Source organism: Cervus elaphus, chromosome 21 (assembly GCF_910594005.1).
Source record: "Cervus elaphus chromosome 21, mCerEla1.1, whole genome shotgun sequence".
NCBI lineage: Eukaryota > Metazoa > Chordata > Mammalia > Artiodactyla > Cervidae > Cervus > Cervus elaphus.
In genome coordinates, this window is record NC_057835.1 from 74,318,261 (window position 1) to 74,338,276 (window position 20,016).

The 20,016-nt window shown below is 41.6% G+C and overlaps 1 protein-coding gene across 1 annotated transcript in view; it reads left to right on the top strand.

Annotated features, from left to right (window-relative positions):
* Positions 1-267: 267 nt before the first annotated feature.
* TMEM64 (transmembrane protein 64) overlaps positions 268-20,016 on the top strand; it is a 29,197-nt gene continuing 9,448 nt past the window's right edge. The window contains exons 1-2 of the mRNA XM_043880011.1: positions 268-1,221; positions 15,802-15,957. Coding sequence (XP_043735946.1) covers positions 415-1,221; positions 15,802-15,957 — 963 coding nt within the window. The 5' untranslated portion in view covers positions 268-414. The remainder of the gene's footprint in view (positions 1,222-15,801; positions 15,958-20,016) is intronic.

Here is a 20,016-nt window from a genome sequence, read left to right on the forward strand (position 1 = left end):
TCCTCAGCGACTCAGCCCTCCGGACGCCGCCGCTACCCAGCCTCCTCGTTACCCTGGCGGGGGCGGGGTGCTGTCCGTCACGGGGGCGGGGCCAACTATAGCTCGCGTCAGGCCCCCCCCCCCCCCCGCGCGCTGACGCCCCGCCCCGCGCTCCCGACGCCCCGCCCCCTCGGCCCCCGGAGAGGCGGGCTCCGCCTGTGTGGCGTCGGGAGTTTTCTCCCGCTTCACGGCGTCATCCTTCCGTCAGCGAGCCCTCAGGTTTTTTTCCCTGAGGCCCTCTCCTGCCCCTCGAGAGAACGCGGCGAGTCAGGCCACGCGCGCGGGGCGCCATGAAGGCCCGCCGCTTGACGAGCGCGGCCGCTGCGGCAGCGGAAGCGCAGGCCGGTTGAGGAGGGCCCGGCGCTGGGCCGAGGCATGTGGAGCGCCGGCGGCAGCCTGCTCCAGTCGCTGCCCCGGCTTCTGCAGTACACCGCCGCCCTCCCGGGCCACGCCGAGCCGCCGCCGCCGGCCGGCTGGGCCCTGCCGCGGGCGGCAGGCGGGGACGGCCCGGCTGAGCGCCTGCCCCCGCGCGGGGGCGGGGCGAGCGCTGCGGCGGCGGCGGCGGCGGCGGCGGCCCCGGGGGCCCTGCTCAGCGCCTGTCTGGAGCGCCACGCTCCGCTCGACGCCTCAGATCTGCCGGGGCCGGGCGGGGCGTTAGCGGGCGGCCCGGGGGGCGGCGGCGTGGTGGTCGGCGTGGCCGAGGTGAGAAGCTGGCGCTGCTGCTGCCTCGGCAGCACCTGTTGGTGCCGGAGCCTGGTGCTGGTCTGCGTGCTGGCCGCCGTGTGCTTCGCTTCCCTGGCCCTGGTCCGCCGCTACCTGCAGCACCTCCTGCTCTGGGCCGAGAGCCTCGACTCGCTGCTGGGGGTCCTGCTCTTCGTCGTGGGCTTCATCGTGGTCTCGTTCCCCTGCGGCTGGGGCTACATCGTGCTCAACGTGGCGGCCGGCTACCTGTATGGCTTCGTGCTGGGCATGGGGCTGATGGTGGTGGGCGTCCTCATTGGCACCTTCATCGCCCACGTGGTCTGCAAACGGCTGCTCACCGCCTGGGTGGCCGCCAGGATCCAGAGCAGCGAGAAGCTCAGCGCCGTCATCCGCGTCGTGGAGGGGGGCAGCGGCCTCAAAGTGGTGGCGCTGGCCAGGCTCACCCCCATACCTTTCGGGCTGCAGAACGCAGTGTTCTCGGTAAGTGGCGTGCCGCTGGGCCGTTCTCTCTCCCAAGTTTTTTTTTTTTTTTTTTTTTTGAGCGATCTTGGGGCGGCCCTGGGAGGGCGCTCCGTCCTGTGGAATGTCGGCAGAGGAGTGACATTAACAACAGAAGTGGAAATTACTTTCTGACGTGCCCTGAGAAATTTCAAACAGATAAAGCCAATCTGTGTCTGGCCCCCTCAGTAGGAGATTTGGTAGAGAAAGAACTACTCCTCTTTTGGCATATGAGTTTAGTTAAAAATGAGCCCTCTTAATTAAGAGAGGAGAGGAGTAGAATCTATTTTAAACATTTGTCATCTTATTCTGTAGCAGCTGTCGCACCAGTCAGGGAGTAAATAAAGGCTGGCTTTCCCTCTAACCTGCCAAAATGCATCCAGTATTTTAGCTCAAGTTTTTAACAGTGTGGGGCTAAAGGAAGAGTTTGGGTAAATAGAGGAGAAAGTAGACTCTATTTTGGAGTTTCCTAAAATTTTTAATAGGATTTTTTTTTCATCAAGTAATTTGCTTTTTTAATACAGTGTAATAAGGGGGGAAGCCTCCTTTATAACCTTTCTTTGGAGGAACTTCATTTTAAAATAACTTGGTAGTGGGTAAAACAAAATTGGACAGGTAATCTTTTTCCCAATTGAGAATATATTTGTCTTTTTATACACCTTATACACTTTTTTTTTTGGTCTTGTATTCATGTGCTTTGCTTATTCAGTTAAGGTGTTTCTAACTAACGTACATCACTTTGTAAATGATTGAGTAATGGAAACACTGCTAGTAAATGATTGAACAGTGGAACTCTTACTGAGGACCATCCCATGGGGAAAAAAAGGATCCAGTATTTACAGACTTAGTGTCTTCAGCGCATGCTGTATGCTAAGTCACTTCTGTCGTGTCCATGGACTATAGCCTACCAGGTTCCTCTGTCCATGGGATTCTCCAGGCAAAAATGCTAGAGTGGGTTGCCATTCCCTTCTCCAGGGTATCTTCCTGACCCAGGGATCGATCCTGTGTCTCTTATGTCTCCTGCATTGGCGGGCAGGTTCTTTACCACTGGCTATGTGCCCTTGCTTTCCTCTTTTTTAAGGTCAAGGGGTTAAACTAGTTACTGTGTTCTTCAAATTCAGTGATTCTGAAGTTCAAAGAATTTTCATATAGATGCTCAGAAACTCAACCCTTCCACTAGACCTAAAAAAACTGTATGAAGAAAGAGTTTTATCACTCAAGTCCACAGGAATCAATATATATTAGTGAACCTGACAAATTTGTTTCAAAAATAAATTGTTATCTCTAGAAACTTTCTCATTTTGTTTTACGTTAAGAATATTTCTAACCTTTTCTACCCTTTTCTTTCTCTTTCTACCCAACCTACCCTTTTCTTTTTAAATGCCTTTTGCAAATCTCATGTTGATTCTAGCCAACTGCAGCAATGACTAGAGTGAGGCTTGTGGCGACATGGAAATAGATAAGGAGTTTTCTCCTTATCAACAGAAAGTTTGATGTTTACAGGTATTTAGTATGTTCTCTTCCTTAAATTCTTACCTTTTCACAGATTCCTATAAGCTTGAATTTTGACCCAGCCTTGGCTCAAGTATCCTTAAACTTTGAAAGAGGGTTGGAACTAAGGAAACTGAATTTCTGTTAGTTTGCATCCTCTCCAGTATAGCTTATTTCCTTGTGCATTTTCTTGTCTACCAACTGTGTGCCTACTGTCCTGAACTGCTTCCACATATTATTTCTAATCTTTAAACTAGCTCTATGGAAAGTGATTATACATATATTATAGATTATTATCTAATAGTCCAGAACACAGGGCTGATGATCTGAAATTCTGCTGTCCCCATAGAATTCGCCATAGAATCTGAATCTGTTGACCCTCAGTCAAGTTGCTTATCCTCTTTATGGTTCACTTTCGTATATGCAAAATGGGAAAGTAATGTTAGCTACTTCATAGGATTATTGAGACGATTGCATAAATAAATGCTACTAAGCCTGGAATAACAAACACTCTGGCTTTTGTCATCATTCAGTTCAGTTCAGTTGCTCAGTCATGTCCAACTCTTTGCGACCCCATAAATCACAGCACGCCAGGCCTCCCTGTCCATCACCAACTCCCGGAGTTTACCCAAACTCATGTTCATTGAGTTGGTGATGCTATCCAACCATCTCATCCTCTGTCATCCCCTTCTCCTGCTCTCAGTCTTTCCCAGCATCAGGGTCTTTTCCAATGAGTCAGCTCTTCGCATCAGGTGGCCAAAGTATTGGAGTTTCAGCTTCAACATCAGTCCTTCCAATGAATACCCAGGACTGATCTCCTTTAGGATGGACTGGTGGAATCTCTTTGCAGTCCAAGGGACTCTCAAGAGTCTTCTCCAACACCGCAGTTCAAAAGCATCAGTTCTTTGGCTCTCAGCTTTCTTTATAGTCCAACTCTCACATCCATACATGACTGCTGGAAAAACCATTGCCTTGACTAGACAGACCTTTGTTGACAAAGTAATGTCTCTGCTTTTTAATATGCTGTCTAGGTTGGTCATAACTTTCCTTCCAAGGAGTAAGTGTCTTTTAATTTCATGGCGTCATTACTGTTGTTATCCAGGATCACCTAGGTACTAAATAATGGTTTGCAGATAGAGTCTTAACCCTTGACTCCATTTCTTCATTTTATATTTTGTCCTGGGTATATAATGTGAGCTCATTATAATTTGTTAATTAAATAAGTTTTTTAAAATAAATATATTAAACATGTAATTTATACTTTTGTACTTGGAAATAATTTAAGGTAATTAATTGAAAACGAACTTGACAAGAGGCAGCTCTCAGTTTGGCCTTGTAGGGTCAAGAGAAAAGAAGGAAAAAAGAAAACTGACGTCTTGAAATAGGTATTATTGGTGTAGTTTAACTGAGGAAGACATGGAGGCATCCAGGAGCTTGTTCAGGATCACCCAGCTACCAAGTGGTGGTGGTGGTGGTGGTTCAGTAGCTAAGTCATATCCGACTCTTTGTGACCCCATGGACTGCAGCATGCCAGGCTCCTCTGTCCTTCACTATCTCCTGGAGTTTGCTCACATTCCTGTCCATTGAGTCAGTGGTGCTCTCTAACCATATCATCTTCTCCCATCCCCTTCTCCTTTTGCCTTCAATCTTTCCCAGCATCAAGGTCTTTTCCAATGAGTTGGCTTTTCACATCAGGTGGCCAAAGTATGGAAGTTTCAGCTTCAGCATCAGTCCTGCCAGTGGATGTTCAAGGTTGATTTCCCTTAGGACTGACAGTTTGATCTCCTTGCAGTCCAGAGGACTCTCAACAGTCTTCTCCAACACTACAATCCAGATTCCTATGTAATGCTGTTCTTTACAGCACTGGTCTTTACTTTCACCACCAGACACATCCACCACTGAGCATCGTTTCCACTTCAACGCTTTATTCTTTCTGGAGTTATGAGTAATTGCCCTCCTCTCTTCCCAGTAGCTTACTGGACTCCTTAAATGGCAACCCACTCCAGTACTCTTGCCTGAAAAATCCCATGGATGGATGAGGCTGGTAGACTACAGTCGATGGGGTCACAAAGAGTTGGACACAACTGAGTGACTTCACTTTCTTTCTTTTCTTTCTGACCTGGGGCACTCGTCTTCCATTATCCTACCTTTTTGAGTTTTCATACTGTTATGGGGTTCTTGCAGCAAAAATATTGGAGTGGTTTGCTGTTTCCTCCTTCGGTGGGCCACGTTTTGTCAGAACTCTTCACTGCAACCCGTCCATCGTGGGCGGCCCTGCACAGCACGGCTCACAGCCTCATTGAGTTACACAGGCCCCTTGGCCTTGACAAGAGTGTGATCCGTGAAGGCTCTCGAAGGACCGAGTGGTGGAGCTGAGTTATAAACCCCAGATGATCTGAAAAAGTTCATGGTACTGTGTCAAACTCTCACTCTTGGCCTTAAGCAACGTGGCTTGTGGAGCCATTGGATATAGTCTATTACATCTTGTTCATTTCTCTTTTTAACTATCTACATAATAGCTCCTACAACTGAAACTGTATACTGAATTCACCCAGGATATGTGAGTGAAAAGAAAGCTTAGATAATGCTGATTTTTGTTTTAGCTTGGGTTTCCCTTCTGCCTTCTAGAACTTCTTTCTGATTTTATCCTCTCTACCCTCATACCCCTCTGGCTACCCAAAGCTGCCCCCTTTCCAGGCGTATTTCTTTTTCTTCTTCCCTACCTGTTTTTTAAAATTATCTTTCCTCCTCTCCATTCCTGTTAAAACTCATCTTCCATGTCCATGATTGATTGACCTTTAATCAATGCTCATGATTTGGGCCTACTTCAACGAGGAAAGGTAGTGGTCACGAGAGGCACAGGCTTTGGAAATAGTCGTTGATTAGTCTATGCTGAGCTATGAGGCTCAAATAAGCTAATGCACTGAAGACAGTGAGCATTTGCCTGGCACACACTCATTTCTCAAAAATTAATAGCAATTATTATTATGGTGGAGCTAGTTTTTATATTTTAGAGGCAGGAGCTGATTGTACAGAAGAATATATAGAAGGGAAAAGGCTCCCCCTTGCTTGCTCTCTGCTCTTAACTTTCTTTCCTTCTCCCACATGTGCTTAAAAAGGGATGGACAAATTGACACTTCACTTTTGCAGTGGAAACTAAGTACATAACACTTTATAGTATGAATACTTAGATCATAAGAAATACAATTTCCCAGGTACATTTTAGAATCATTTCTACTTTTAAAAATATACTCATCTTTCCTGTGGGAAATAAAGGCCCCACCTACCAACGTTTTTGATGTAGTCTTGCATCTGTAGGTATTATTGTACATTAAGACAGATTTCTAGATGTGTTGTCTGTGTGTGTTTCTAAGTACTGTTCTTATCTGGGCACATATCTAGAATGACTGTTCCTTATTGCTTCACTCAGGATAGGCTAAATTGTGCTACAACAACAACGCGCAAACCTCATTGGGTTGAACGGCAAAGATTTGTAGAAACTGCAGCTTGTATTATTATTTATAGTGAAGGGAGATATAATTTGTATTTTGAATTCCACTTTTATGATTTGGGGGACTATAATATATGCTCCTAGCATTTATAATATATCCTTTTTAAAATGTTTTAATTAAATAGACTCTATATTGCATATATGCCATATTTTTCCTCGTGATTTCTCATAAATATATGTTCCTTAGGTATTAGAAAAAAAAAGCAAAGGTGTGTTTCCTCACTTGACGCAGATGTAGGTTCAGCTCTGTCAGGGAAGGAGCAGGGAGTCTGCTTTATGTTATTTTTACTGTGGGATCCAGGTTTACAGAGCCACCATCTTTCACTTGGTTCATGTGACATAGTAAATTCTACTGATTGTTAATGCTTTCACCTGGAAGTAATCTCACTTTTTACTAGCCTGAACAAGTGACATGGCCACAGCTAACTTCGCAGGGGCAATGTGTGTGCCGGGAAGGAGCGAGAACTTGAGTGTTTGGCAGTAGTCTTGGACTCTGGCCCTTGACTGCTGGATCCTGCCTCCCAGACCCTTCAGTCCTGTCCACTGCCACTACCCTGGCAGCGTTTCAGCCTCCTATCTAGTCTCCTTGCCTCATAGGAAAGGATTTTCAGTTTTTTCTCCCTCCAGAATGATCTTTCTAGAATGCACATCTAATCTTGGTACTCCCTGTAAGGGAAACCCTCAAGTGGGTTTTCTTTTCCCCTCGGGACATTGTCCCAACCCTCAGCTTACCTCTAGCCTCTCTCTTACCATTCCACAATTAGTAAGTACCCCTTAATATGTTAACATATTTCATCCTCAACATTCTAAGAGGTAAACATGATTATTTCTGACTTAAACATAGCAGATCTTGTCTGTAGGCTCAAAACTTCAGGATTCCTTTTTGTTGATAAAGTTGAAAACTGTAAGCATTCATAAAAATAACTGTATTTAGAAAACATTAATGCATTCTTGTAAGGTCTCTTGTAAGATACTCCCATGGAGATATCTGGACTTCAATGGCTTAAAGCTACCACCTGTGAAATAACAACTTTAATCCAAATACGATGGTTTGGTGGCGGTTTAGTTGCTAATTAAGTCTTGTCTGACTCTTGCAACCCCATGAACTGTAGCCTGCCAGGCTCCTCTATCCATGGGATTCTTGAGGCAGGAATACTGGAGTGGGTTGCCATTTCCTTCTCCAGGTAATCTTCCTGACCCAGGAATTGAACCTGGGTCTCTTGTATTGCAGGCAGATTCTTCACTGACTGAGCCTGGAGAGAAGCCTTTGTTAATCCGAATGTATTACATAATAATTGGTTCTTATGAGTAACAGTATTCATATTGGTGCTTGCAGCTTCCAAAGGGGTTTGATGTTGTTACGGCTGTTCCACAGGAGAGCCTAAAAATTATTCTCTCTTTTCACTTTGGTCATAGAAAAACTTAATTCCACATGGGAAATGTTTTCATGGTTGAATCTTTGAAACCTCAAATAAAAGCATAAAACATAGCATGTAAGATCTCTTGATCATATGTTGTATACCACTTTACAGTATGGAGAGAAAATTTACATGTATACTATTCCTTAATCATCACAACAGTCCTTTGAGGAGTTATCAGTGACTCATAGGCAGTTACATAGAGGACAAAATATCACACACTTGAAGTCAGACTTAGTTCTAACATTTACTCTGACATCTTGAGCTATTCTTTGAGCCGTGCTTTCTGTTGTGAAATGTGTTTACCATTACCTACCACATAGCTGTGATAAAATGTATAGCTTGCTCATTACTTACTATTTCCTTCTCTCCATCCTCTGCATTCCAAAATAAGGACATAATGAAACTTGGAGACTTTTTTTTTCTTTTTAATGTAACCATTTTTTTATGTTGTACTTGGTAACTGCTGGGCACTGTTCTTCTAACATGTACACATTACTTACTTAATGTTCATTTGAACCCTAATTCTCATACTAAGCTAAGGCAGTTGAGGCAGAGTGGTGAAATAACTAGCCTAGGAACATACAGTTGGTAAATGGTAGAGCCGTGAACTTACCTGAGGTTGTGCTGTTGATCTGAGAAGATCAGCAGAGAACTGCCCGGTTTCCCAGAGACCTCCGGTTCTAATTGCAGAGCAGTAGCCCTGGGACCGCCCATGTGTCAGGCACCAGGCCAGGTTCTCCACAGTTGAATCAGGCATCATGCTAGGGAGATGACTGAAAAAAATATCAAAAGAATAATGTTTTGTGTGTGTGTGAGAATTACATGAAATTCAAATTTCAGCATCTGTAAATAATGTTACTGGAATACAGCCATGCTTACTTGTGGATGTACCATTTGTAGCTCCTTTTAAGCTAAAACATCAAGGTTGAGTAGTTGTGACAAAAACCCTATGGCGTGCAAAGCCTGAAATGTTTCCTAGCCTGGGACTTGACTGGTTTGCATTAGAGCTATGACAGTCACTGTAGTAAAATACCCACCAAGTCCAGCCCCTGAAACTGTAGGAAGAGGCCCGTAAGCTCCCGTATATGTCTTTTTACCTTTGTATTTAACAAAAGCCTTTAAAATATATATATATAGGTATTGTGGGTAAAATGAAAAAATAAAAGGGGGAAAAAAATGAGTAAATTTAAAAGTGGAAGGCCTGACCCATCAGCCTGGCTCACTTCTCAGTAGAACCATTTTAAAGAATTTTATGTTACCAAACTGTTAGTTACTTTGGCTATTTTTATTAACCCCGAGTAGGTTAGAAACAGCAACAGAGAGTGTTTTTGCTTGTTTGGGCGGAGGGGCAGGGAGCTGTTAAACTGCTGTACTGACTAAGATAATAATGGCAAAATAAGATTAAAGACAAAATTGAAGCAAATATAACTAAACTGTATTGTATTTTCCTAGAATTTGCCTTGAGTAATCAAGAAAAAGATAAATTGCTTCTAATAATTTAATTCACAATTGAACTGAAATTTACTGCAGTTAAATAAAAATATTTTATTGGCTAGTGACTATGAGACCAGAAAAATGGTAAAATCTTGTTCTCATGGACTGTTTGGGGACGTTTAGTTCTGTCTCAGCTCCTGTGTGACCTTGGTGAAGTCATTTAATGATCTGGCCTCCAATTATCATTATTTGTAAAATTAGAGAGGTTAGACAGGGTTCAGAGTTTACTCTTAAAAAGACAGATGTTCTGAGTAACTATTTAACATTACTTTGTATGTAACAGTTTGGTGATGGTATGTTTTATAAAAACTTTTTTCATCTTTTTAAATTCTTATTCTGTGTTATCGATGTTCATTCATATACCAATTATGAGTCATAATACACACTGTGCCAGCTTAACTTATGATTAGTTCTTCTTTCTATTAAAGTATACTGATTCATTGCCATTGGTCCAGTTCAGATGGAATAGATTACAGAGACACAGCCTGTTTTGAAGGAGCTTGGAGTCTCTAAGTCTGAAGGTTGAGATATAATGACCACTTTGAGCAATGTTGTGCCACCTCATCCGTAGACCTCACAGAACCACTGAGTGTCACTGGCTGTTACTTCCTTAAAACTGTTCTCTTTGTGGCTCTTCAGTCATCTCACCAGCTTCTGTGGTTTTCATGTGTCATATACGGCGTTAGAATTCACAAACCTGTATATCTAGCCTATTGTATCATAGTAACAAATAGAGTATACCTTATTACCCCTTCCTAGATTAAAATGTCTTTAGAGGCAGAGAGTCTTATTAAAACTTATTTTAAAAGTGTTTTTTCTGCCTATGAATAAATATTCATTGTAAAAAGTTTGAGAAGTATAGTAAGTATAAGGAGGAAAACATTCAACATCTTAGTGTTTTCTAGTCTTTTCTTTATATAACATTGTGAGTGAATGTTGTGAATGATTTCTGAGACTTTTTACTGCATGTAATGAACATTTTGGTCATTAAGTATAGTACAGAATGACTTTCATGACCACACAGTCATTTTGTACTTTGCATGTTGATGAATCTGAACCTCATTCTGATGGCAGTAGGAAAAAGTTTAAGCGGGATTGGATTTTCCATTTTTTTAAAGATTTCTGCAAAATTTCACATAGGTTGTGAGTGGTGGGTAGATCTAACGTATCAGGACTAGAGAGGAGGAGACTGAATGGGAATAGGAACAGATGACGGGGAGATTTCTTATAGACGTAGAAGGTAGACTCTGTACAAAAGAGTAGATAATTGGATGTGGGGATAAGAGGAGAGTGCTGTTTGTCTAGATAGGGCAACTGAGATTGGAAACATGAAAAGAAGTATTTTGAGGAGGGAAGATAATGTAGTTAAGTGTTTTTCCTTAAGGCAGTTTTTAAAATTTCATGTGGAAGTGAAAGCTGGTTGCCATTTGTTAACTCTTTCTCCCTCCTCTGTTTCTGAAATACTGATAGTATTTTGAGGATATATATTATAAAATATAATTTATCAATAATAAGTAGATGAAAAGGTCGAACTGTAGTCACTTTAACTTCTTTTGACCATTCCTTAAAAATTATTATGGATATTCATGATTTCTTCTGTATAATATTTCTAGATATATGTTTTAATTGAAATTTATACTATAACTTTGTCAGTAAACAACATTGCTTTTATATAAACTAGGAAACACACCTCTACAGGAAGGTGTGATTTGCCGAAACTAATGTCGTTTCACAAAACTATGGATAATATTTGAGGTCTTCCATACACAGATCACCTTTATATTCTTCATTTGATCTATGTCAAGATATTCTGTGTAAAAATGATAAACTTTTTTAGTTTGTTAAGGCCTGTAAAGCCACTGTGTAAACACTTGTAAGTGGAGAAGGTAGAGGAACTGTAGGCAGTGTTGCCAAAGGAGCTGCGCTTTGTACCGTGTCTGAGGTTCAGCGCGCATTCAAGTGATCGTCTGTACACAGAGTTCTCTTGTTATCAGCTTCAAAAAATGTGTGTTCAGTGAAGAATCAGTTCTTACTCTTTAAGATTAAGGTTTTTTTTTTTTTCCTCTCTTTTTTCTTCCCTTCAGATGGGCACTTTGTTTTCAGGATGTATCTGAATATGGTAATATTCTAAAGTAACCCTTACCCACCCAGGCACGTGAATTACATCTCCAAGTAAATCACAGTACTTTCATGGTGCTTCTGGAGTTCTGAAAGCATGGGAGGATGGCAGTCAGGTAGCATTCACCATCCTGAAGCCCACACTGAGGTATTTCTGATCATAGAACCTAAGCAGCAGGATAACACTGACATCCTAGATTGAGATTCCTGAGTCTGGAGTAGGAACACAGTCTTGAGTCAAGATCCCAGGGTATTATAGGCAAGGGTTCCTAGTAGGATTACTCTGGGTTCACGTTTAATGTCTTTTGGGGAAGTAGGAAAAGGAGACATCTTTTTTTAAAGTCAGTGGGTAGGACTTCCCTGCTGGACCAGTGGTTAAGAATCTGCCTGCCAGTGCAGGGGACACAGGTTCGATCCTTGGTCCTGGAAGACCCCACGTGCTGGGGGGGGCAGCTAAGCCCACGTGCCACCGCTAACGAGCCTGTGCTCAGAGCGCACGGGCAGCGACTGCGGCAGCCCCCGCACCCGAGAGCCCGTGCTTCCCAACAGGAGGAGCCCCCACCTCACGACAAAGACCGCCCCCACTCACCACAGCTAGAGAGAGCCAGTGCAGGGCAGCGAAGATCAGTGCCGCCAAAAAAACAATAAATGATTTTACAGAACGTCCATGGGTAAAGGCTTTCTAGGGAAAGAAGGTTGAATGGATCTCTTTGTGAGATCGAGTGTTGTACATTATGTTTGTCCAAGATTGGATGCAGATTCTGAGTAGGATCTTGGCTTATAGGAAATGCCATATTAGAATAGAATCTGTTTATCTTTAATACACTTAGTTGAAAAACTGTGTGTGCCTGTGTACATTTTATTTTGATACTTTGGCTAAATTATTTGACATGCTAGCAAAACAGTTTTACTGTGATTAACTGAAATTAGTTTCTTTGCTTTATTTAGCTACGCAGCTTTTCAAAAAGGAACTATATGTAAATCATAATACTTCCTTTTTCTGCAGGATGAGATTTGGTAATGAAAGATTTAGTAAACTTTCATGTATGCTTTGGACAAAGGTCTTGTTAAAAGAGTTAAGTGGCAGAGTTATTTCAGATTTATGATATTTGTTCTTAAAATAGCCATTTAGATATTATTGCTGTCATCCATAAGTATCAAATATATATTCTTTTTAGGGAAATTTTAATTACATTTAAAGATTATGAACTGAAGCTTTACATTCTGACATTTTAAATACTTACTTAGAAAATAACTTGCATAATATAATATTACTACAACTGTAATATTTTTTATGACATTCATTTTTGTCATATTTACATATTTTATACATTTGACATGTTTAATTCTAAAGAAAGTTTTTCCGTTACTGGAAGTGCTCCAAACTGATAGAGGAACCTTCCTAAAACTTAGCCCCGTTCATGTCATTCTTTGGTTAGATTCCTCAGAGCTTTTCTGCCGAGTACAAACTCATTCCCCTTTCACCCAGAGCCCTCACACGTATCCTCTCAGATACTCGCCCTGTCTTTGTTTTGCAGGAGTCCCTTGCACTTTAAACAGTCCAGACTGCACTGCTGACTTTACTGATAAACCCTGCATGTTCTCATTGCCCTCACCTGTGTGCCACATGGACCTCATTCATTCCCTTCTTGGAACCGCTTCCCTTCTCCTTCCCACCATCTTCCCCTGTGAAGCCCTGGGCTTGTGGAGCTCCTTTCAAATCCCTCTAGTCCCACAGTGCTGCCCTTTGGCCCCCACGCCTACAGAGATTTTAATCCCTGTTAACTCTTTAATACTTTTCATGCAGTTCTTCTCAAGGCCCCCCTTCTGCATGTGTGTGCTTGTCAGTGTGTGAATTCTTCAAGGTAAAAGTTGTGTCATTATGTCTGTCTCTGGCTGACACCTTCCAAAGCATCTTGCAGTCACTGAGTCACTCAGTGTTTAGGGGAATCTTAACAACCAGTCACAGTGCAGTATTCTTTCTAAATCAGCAGTGGTGCGTCTCCAATTAATCACCTGTGAGTAGAGATGAATGTAGCTTTACATAATTTTAGGTTAGCCTGTAGTTGTAGAATAACGTATAACTCATTAAAACACCAGATTTTAATATTAATAAAAATAAAACTCAATAAAGTAGCCACTAGCTTTCTTATATAACAGCAATACCCAGATAAGGATATGAAAGTTATTCTCAAAATTAATGGCTGTAGTAACAACTATGGGCTTCTCAGTTGGTGCTAGTGATAAAGAACCTACCTGCCAATGCGGGAGACATAAGAGATGTGGGTTCGATCCCTGGGTCAGGAAGATCCCCTGGAGGAGGGCATGGCAACCCACTCCAGTATTCTTTCCTGCCTGGAGCATCCCATGGACAGAGGAGCCTAGCAGGCTGCGGTCCATAGGGTCGCAAAGAGTCTAACACGACAGAAGTGACTTAGCACACAGCGTGGACAAAGGTTGCCCTTACTATACAAAGAATAAATATCATGAATAAATAAGAAAAACACAACATTTCAATAAAAATGAACAAATGTGAACAGATAAAGCCATGAAAGAAATGTAAATAGAAAAGTGTATATTTAAAACTAATGTAACTTAAAATTATAGTAAGTGTTAGTCGCTCAGTCGTGCCCGACTCTTTGTGACCCCGTGGACTGTAGCCCACCAGGCTCCTCTGTCCATGAGATTTTCCAGGCAAGGATACTGGAGGGGGTTGCCATTTCCTTCTCCAGGGGATCTTCCCAACCCAGGGATCGAACCCAGGTCTCCTACATTGCAGGCAGATTCCTTACTAACTGAGCCACCAGGGGCGCCCACAGAATCACCTCTAATTCAGGTTGTCTCACAACTCAAGGTGTTGACCGGAGCCTCAGCCACCTGGTTACACAACTGAGGAGGAGTCTGCCTCCAGGCTCTCAGGTGGCCCTGGGCCGCACTCAGGCAGTGCTCGCGTTGGCTGAAGACGACAGCTCCTTGCTAGAGCAGGCGCCTCTCCAGAGAGCTGCTTACAGCAGGGTAACTTACCTTCCTGACGGAGAGATGGAAGTCTTGTTATTTTTGTAACCTAATCTTGGAACTAACATCTCATCCCTTATGCTATAGTCTGTTTGCCAGAAGAAAGCGCTAGGTCCAGCCCACACTCTAGGGGAGAGGACCACACAAGGGCATGAATACCATGAGATGGATTTACTGGAAATATTTTAGATACTGTCTCCCATACAGGTTAATACACAAAGATTTTCATACAGGTTTTAAAAAATTTGTAATAGCCAAAAAATACATAGTCACATGTACACAAAGAAACAATTAAGGAAGCAGCTTAAATGTTCCACAGCAAAAGAATGGTTAAATTGTGCTATGTAGTAAAAATGTATAATAATAATTTGTACCTTTTTGAGTGCTGATCATATGCTACGCATTTGTTAAGATTTACACATATCTCTGTAAAAAATTTCATGGAAGGTAGTGGTTATTATCCTCATTTTACAGATGAAAAAACTGATATTCAAAGACTTTGTACTTAAATGTTATTTTACAGTTTTTCAGGAGTTACCTGGCTTCAAAACCCAGTGACCACATTGCTATTTAGGTATGCTTATGAAGTATATTTGACTTCCCTGGTGGCTCAGACAGTAAAGCGCTGTCTACAATGCGGGAGACCTGGGTTCGATCCCTGGGTTGGGAAGATTCCCTGGAGAAGGAAATGGCAACCCACTCCAGTACTCTTGCCTAGAAAATCCCATGGACGGAGGAGCCTGGTGCAGGCTACTGTCCATGGGGTCGCAAAGAGTCCGACACGACTGAGCGACTTCACTCACTCACTCATGAAGAATATTTAGGGGCTTTTCTGGTAACTCAGCTTGTAAAGAATCTGCCTGCAGTGCAGGAGACCAGTTTGATTGCTGGGTCAGTAACATCCCCTGGAGAAGGGTTAGGGTACCCACTCTGGTGTTCTTGGGCTTTCCTGGTGGCTCAGATGGTAAAGAATCTGCCTGCAATGTGAGAGACCTGCGTTCAATCCCTGGGTTGGGGAGATCCCCTGGAGGAGGGCATGGCAACCCACTCCAGTATTCTGGCCTGGAGAAATCCTCGTGGACAGAGGAGCCTGGCGGGCTAGAGTCCATGGGGTCACAAAGAGTCTGAAATGACTGAGCGACTAAGCACAAAAACAAGCATGAGGAATATTTAATGACATGAGGAAGACTTTAAAAACTGTTTTTACAAAGTGATATGTATGTGTCTGCACCTTTTATTTATGTGTAAGAAAAAAACAATAGTCACAAATGTCAGCTTTCAGTGACAGAGCAATAGAATATTAAAATTTTTCTTTAAACTTTTATTTCATTGTAGATCTTTTCATTCTGTATATATTCCATGAATAATCATGTTTAAAAATCAGAATGCTTTGAAAAGTAGTTCAGCTCTCTCTACTTTGAGGTAAAACTGCTAACAAGACTTGTATACACAGTTTTATGTGAAACTGAAATTTTACTTGGTAATGAATAATTCCGTTTAATATTTCTCTAGATTACTGATCTTTCCTTACCCAACTATCTGGTGGCATCTTCAGTTGGACTGCTTCCTACCCAGCTCCTGAATTCTTACCTGGGTACCACCCTGAGGACCATGGAAGATGTCATTGCAGAGCAGAGCATTAGTGGATATTTTGTTTTTTGTTTACAGGTGAGTTTAAGGACAAGGCTTGTCTTTTTTTTGTTGTTTCTTGATTTAAATCTAAGAAATTTCACTGAAAATAATTTGATTTTTTCCTTTTTCACATCTTTTCTTGTTCTTTCAAGACTACTTCATATTTTAACAATATTTACATTTTTAATCTTGTGAATATATAAGAAATACATAAAACTGAGTTGACACTTACTGAAAATTTTCTAAGCACAAAACAGGGAATGACAGAAATAGGGTTCTTTTTGCAGTGATTATTTTTAAAATCATGACTAAATCAAATATTCTGAATTTATATGAACTATTGTTAATACAAATAGGAAAAGGAATACATCAAGGCTGTATATTGTCACCCTGCTTATTTAACTTATATGCAGAGTACATCATGAGAAACGCTGGGCTGGAAGAAGCACAAGCTGGAATCAAGATTGCCAGGAGAAATATCAATAACCTCAGATATGCAGATGACACCACCCTTATGGCAGAAAGTGAAGAGGAACTAAAAAGCCTCTTGATAAAAGTGAAGGAGGAGAGTGAAAAAGTTGGCTTAAAGCTCAACATTCAGAAAACTAAGATCATGGCATCTGGTCCCATCACTTCATGGGAAATAGATGGAGAAACAGTGGCTGACTTTATTTTTTTGGGCTCCAAAATCACTGCAGATGGTGGCTGCAGCCATGAAATTAAAAGACACTTACTCCTTGGAAGGAAAGTTATGACCAACCTAGACAGCATATTAAAAAGCAGAGACATTACTCTGCCAACAAAGGTCCATCTAGTCAAGGCTATGGTTTTTTCAATGGTCATGTATGGATGTGAGAGTTGGACTGTGAAGAAAGCTGAGTCCGAAGAATTGATGCTTTTGAACTGTGGTGTTGGAGAAGACTCTTGAGAGTTCCTTGGACTGCAAGGAGATCCCACCAGTCCATCCTAAAGGAGATAAGTCCTGGGTGTTCACTGGAAGGACTGATGCTGAAGCTGAAACTCCAGTCCTTTGGCCACCTCATGCGAAAAGTTGATTCATTGGAAAAGACCCTGATGCTGGGAGGGATTGGGGGCAGGAGGAGAAGGGGACGACAGAGGGTGAGATGGCTGGATGGCATCACTGACTCGATGGGCATGAGTTTAGTAAACTCTGGGAGTTGGTGATGGACAGGGAGGCCCAGCGTACTGCGGTTCATGGGGTCGCAAAGAGTCAGACACGACTGAGCGACTGAACTGACTGACTGTTAATACTGTGTTTCCAAAGGTAATTTTAATGAGATTTGATGAAGTTGGGTTTTTAATCTTAGTTACTGTATATCTTTAAATTTTGAAGATACTGAACTATTCTATTGAAATTTTTTAATTATTATACTGGCAGTGTAAATTTCTTTCTAGTACAATTTGCTATAAACAGATTTTTTTAGAAACTATTTCTTTATATAAAGTAAAAATATTATTCTATTGCAAGTTTAAATAATATTTGTAAGTAGATTAGTACTAGTATGCAAATTATAATGTAGTTTGAGGTACATATAATTTCATATAAGAGATTGATAAAAGAGGAAAATCCTGCTACGTAGGCAGATTTATTCAGTGCCTTAAATTACATGCCGGAAGAGTTAAAACTTCATTTGCTTGTAATACATTTCATTCCTAGGATTTGCCAAAATATAAAATTATATTTTTGATCATTTAGTAAGATGGTGATGATGATGATAGCTAATATTTATTGAATGCTTTATATGCCACATGTTTAAGCTCATTTAATGCCTACCAAAAGCTTAGTAGGTATATACTTTTATTATCTATTACCACGAGCCAATTTTGTATTCAGTAATGTTACAATGGTAGCTTGAAATTGGTCATGACAGAGGGTATTTACAATTATGGAAATGGCAAGTGTTCTAAATCAAGCCTGCCATCTCTGATCCCTAAGATAAGAGGTGTGTGTTTACCAGCACACCATTAGATAGTAATTTGTGCAGGGGGTAGAATCAGGATTTGAACAAAGGCAGTTGGTTCTAGAGACCATGCTCATAAGTCTACTGAGCAAATAATACCAGGTAGATAGCTGACTTAGTGATCTCCTGAACTGTGAGTTTTAATTTATACTGTCTTTGAGTATATGGTATCACATTACAAATTTACTGTTAATGCTATTATTCTCAAATTTTTGAGGCACTATATTGTTTCAAAAATACCATGATAAAGTTAGAGTTAATTTTCTTTGTGCTTATGCAGTACAAATTTAGTAAACAAAATGAGCCCAGGAATATTTACATTAAACTATAAATAAGCTTGTCAGAAGACTTGCTTTAACATAAATTTTGTAATATTTATGATATTCAGGAAATCAGTTTTTATTTTCCTTTACTGTTTTTTTCTTCACAGCTACATTTTCTAAAAGATAACCTGCTCTAGGTTTAGAGTGTTTGTTATAGTTGGTTTATTTTTATTAATGTAGCATGCTAATCACATATTAAACTTTCTGTGTGTTATGTCAGTCAGTCAGTTCAGTTGCTCAGTCGTGTCTGACTCTTTGTGACTCCATGGACTGCAGCACACCAGGCCTCCCTGTCCATCACCAACTCCCAGAGCTTGCTCAAACTCACGTCCATTGAATCGGTGATGCCATCCAACCATCTCATCCTCTGTCATCCTCTTCTCCTCCTGCCTTCCATCTTTCCCAGCGTCAGGGTCTTTTCCAATGAGTCAGTCCTTTACATCAGGTGGCCCAAGTATTGGAGTTTCAGCTGCAGCATCAGTCCTTTCAATGAATATTCAGGACTGATTTCCTTTAGGATTGACTGGATCTCCTTGCAGTCCAAGGTACTCTCAAGAGTCTTCTCCAACACCACAGTTCATAAGTATCAATTCTTCGGTGCTCAGCTTTCTTTATAGTCCAACTGTCAACATCCATACATGACTACTGGAAAAGCTGTAGCTTTGACTAGATGGACTTTTGTCGGCAAAGTAATGTCTCTGCTTTTTAATATGCTGTCTAGGCTGGTCAGCGCTTTTCTTCCAAGGAGCAAGCAACTTTTAATTTTATGGCTGCAGTCACCATCTGCAGTGCTTTTGGAGCCCAAAAAAATAGTCTGCCACTGTTTCCACTGTTTCCCCATCTATTTGCCATGAAGTGACCGGACCAGATGCCATGATCGTAGTTTTTTTAATGTTGAGTTTTAAGCCAACATTTTCACTCTCCTCTTTCACTTTCATCAAGAGGCTCTTTAGTTTTTCTTCGCTTTGTGCCATAGGGTGGTGTCATCTGCATATCTGAGGTTATTGACATATCTCCTGGCAATCTTGATTCCAGCTTGTGCTTCACTCAGCCCAGCATTTCATATGGTGTACTCAGCATGTAAGTTAAATAAGCAGGGTGACAATATACAGCCTTGATCTACTCCTTTCCTAATTTGGAACCAGTCCGTTGTTCCATGTCTGGTTCTAACTGTTGCTTTTTGACCTGCATAGAGATTTCTCAGGAGGCAGGTAAGGTGGTCTGGTATTCTGATCTTCTCTTGAAGAATTTTCCACAGTTTGTTGTGATCTACACAGTCAAAGGCTTTGGTGTAATCAATAAAGCAGAAGTAGATGTTTTTCTGGAATTCTCTTGCTTTTTTGATGATGCAGTGGATGTTGGCAATTTGATCTCTAGTTCCTCTGCTTGAACATCTGGAGGTTCACAGTTCATGTACTATTGAAGCCTGGCTTGGAGAACTTTGAGCATTACTTGGCTCGCATGTGAGATGAGTACAATTGTGCGGTAGTTTGAACATTCTTTGACATTGCCCTTCTTTGGGATTGGAATGAAAACTGACTTTTCCTGTCCTGTGGCCACTGCTGAGTTTTCCAAGTTTGCTGGCATATTGAGTGCAGCACTTTCACAGCCTCATCTTTTAGGATGTGAAATAGCTCAACTGGAATTCCATCGTCTCCACTAGCTTTGTTCATAGCGATGCATCCTAAGACCCACTTGACTTCGCGTTCCAGGATGTCTGGCTCTAGGTGAGGATCACACCATCGTGGTTAAATGGATCATGAAGATCTTTTCTGTACAGTTCTTCTGTG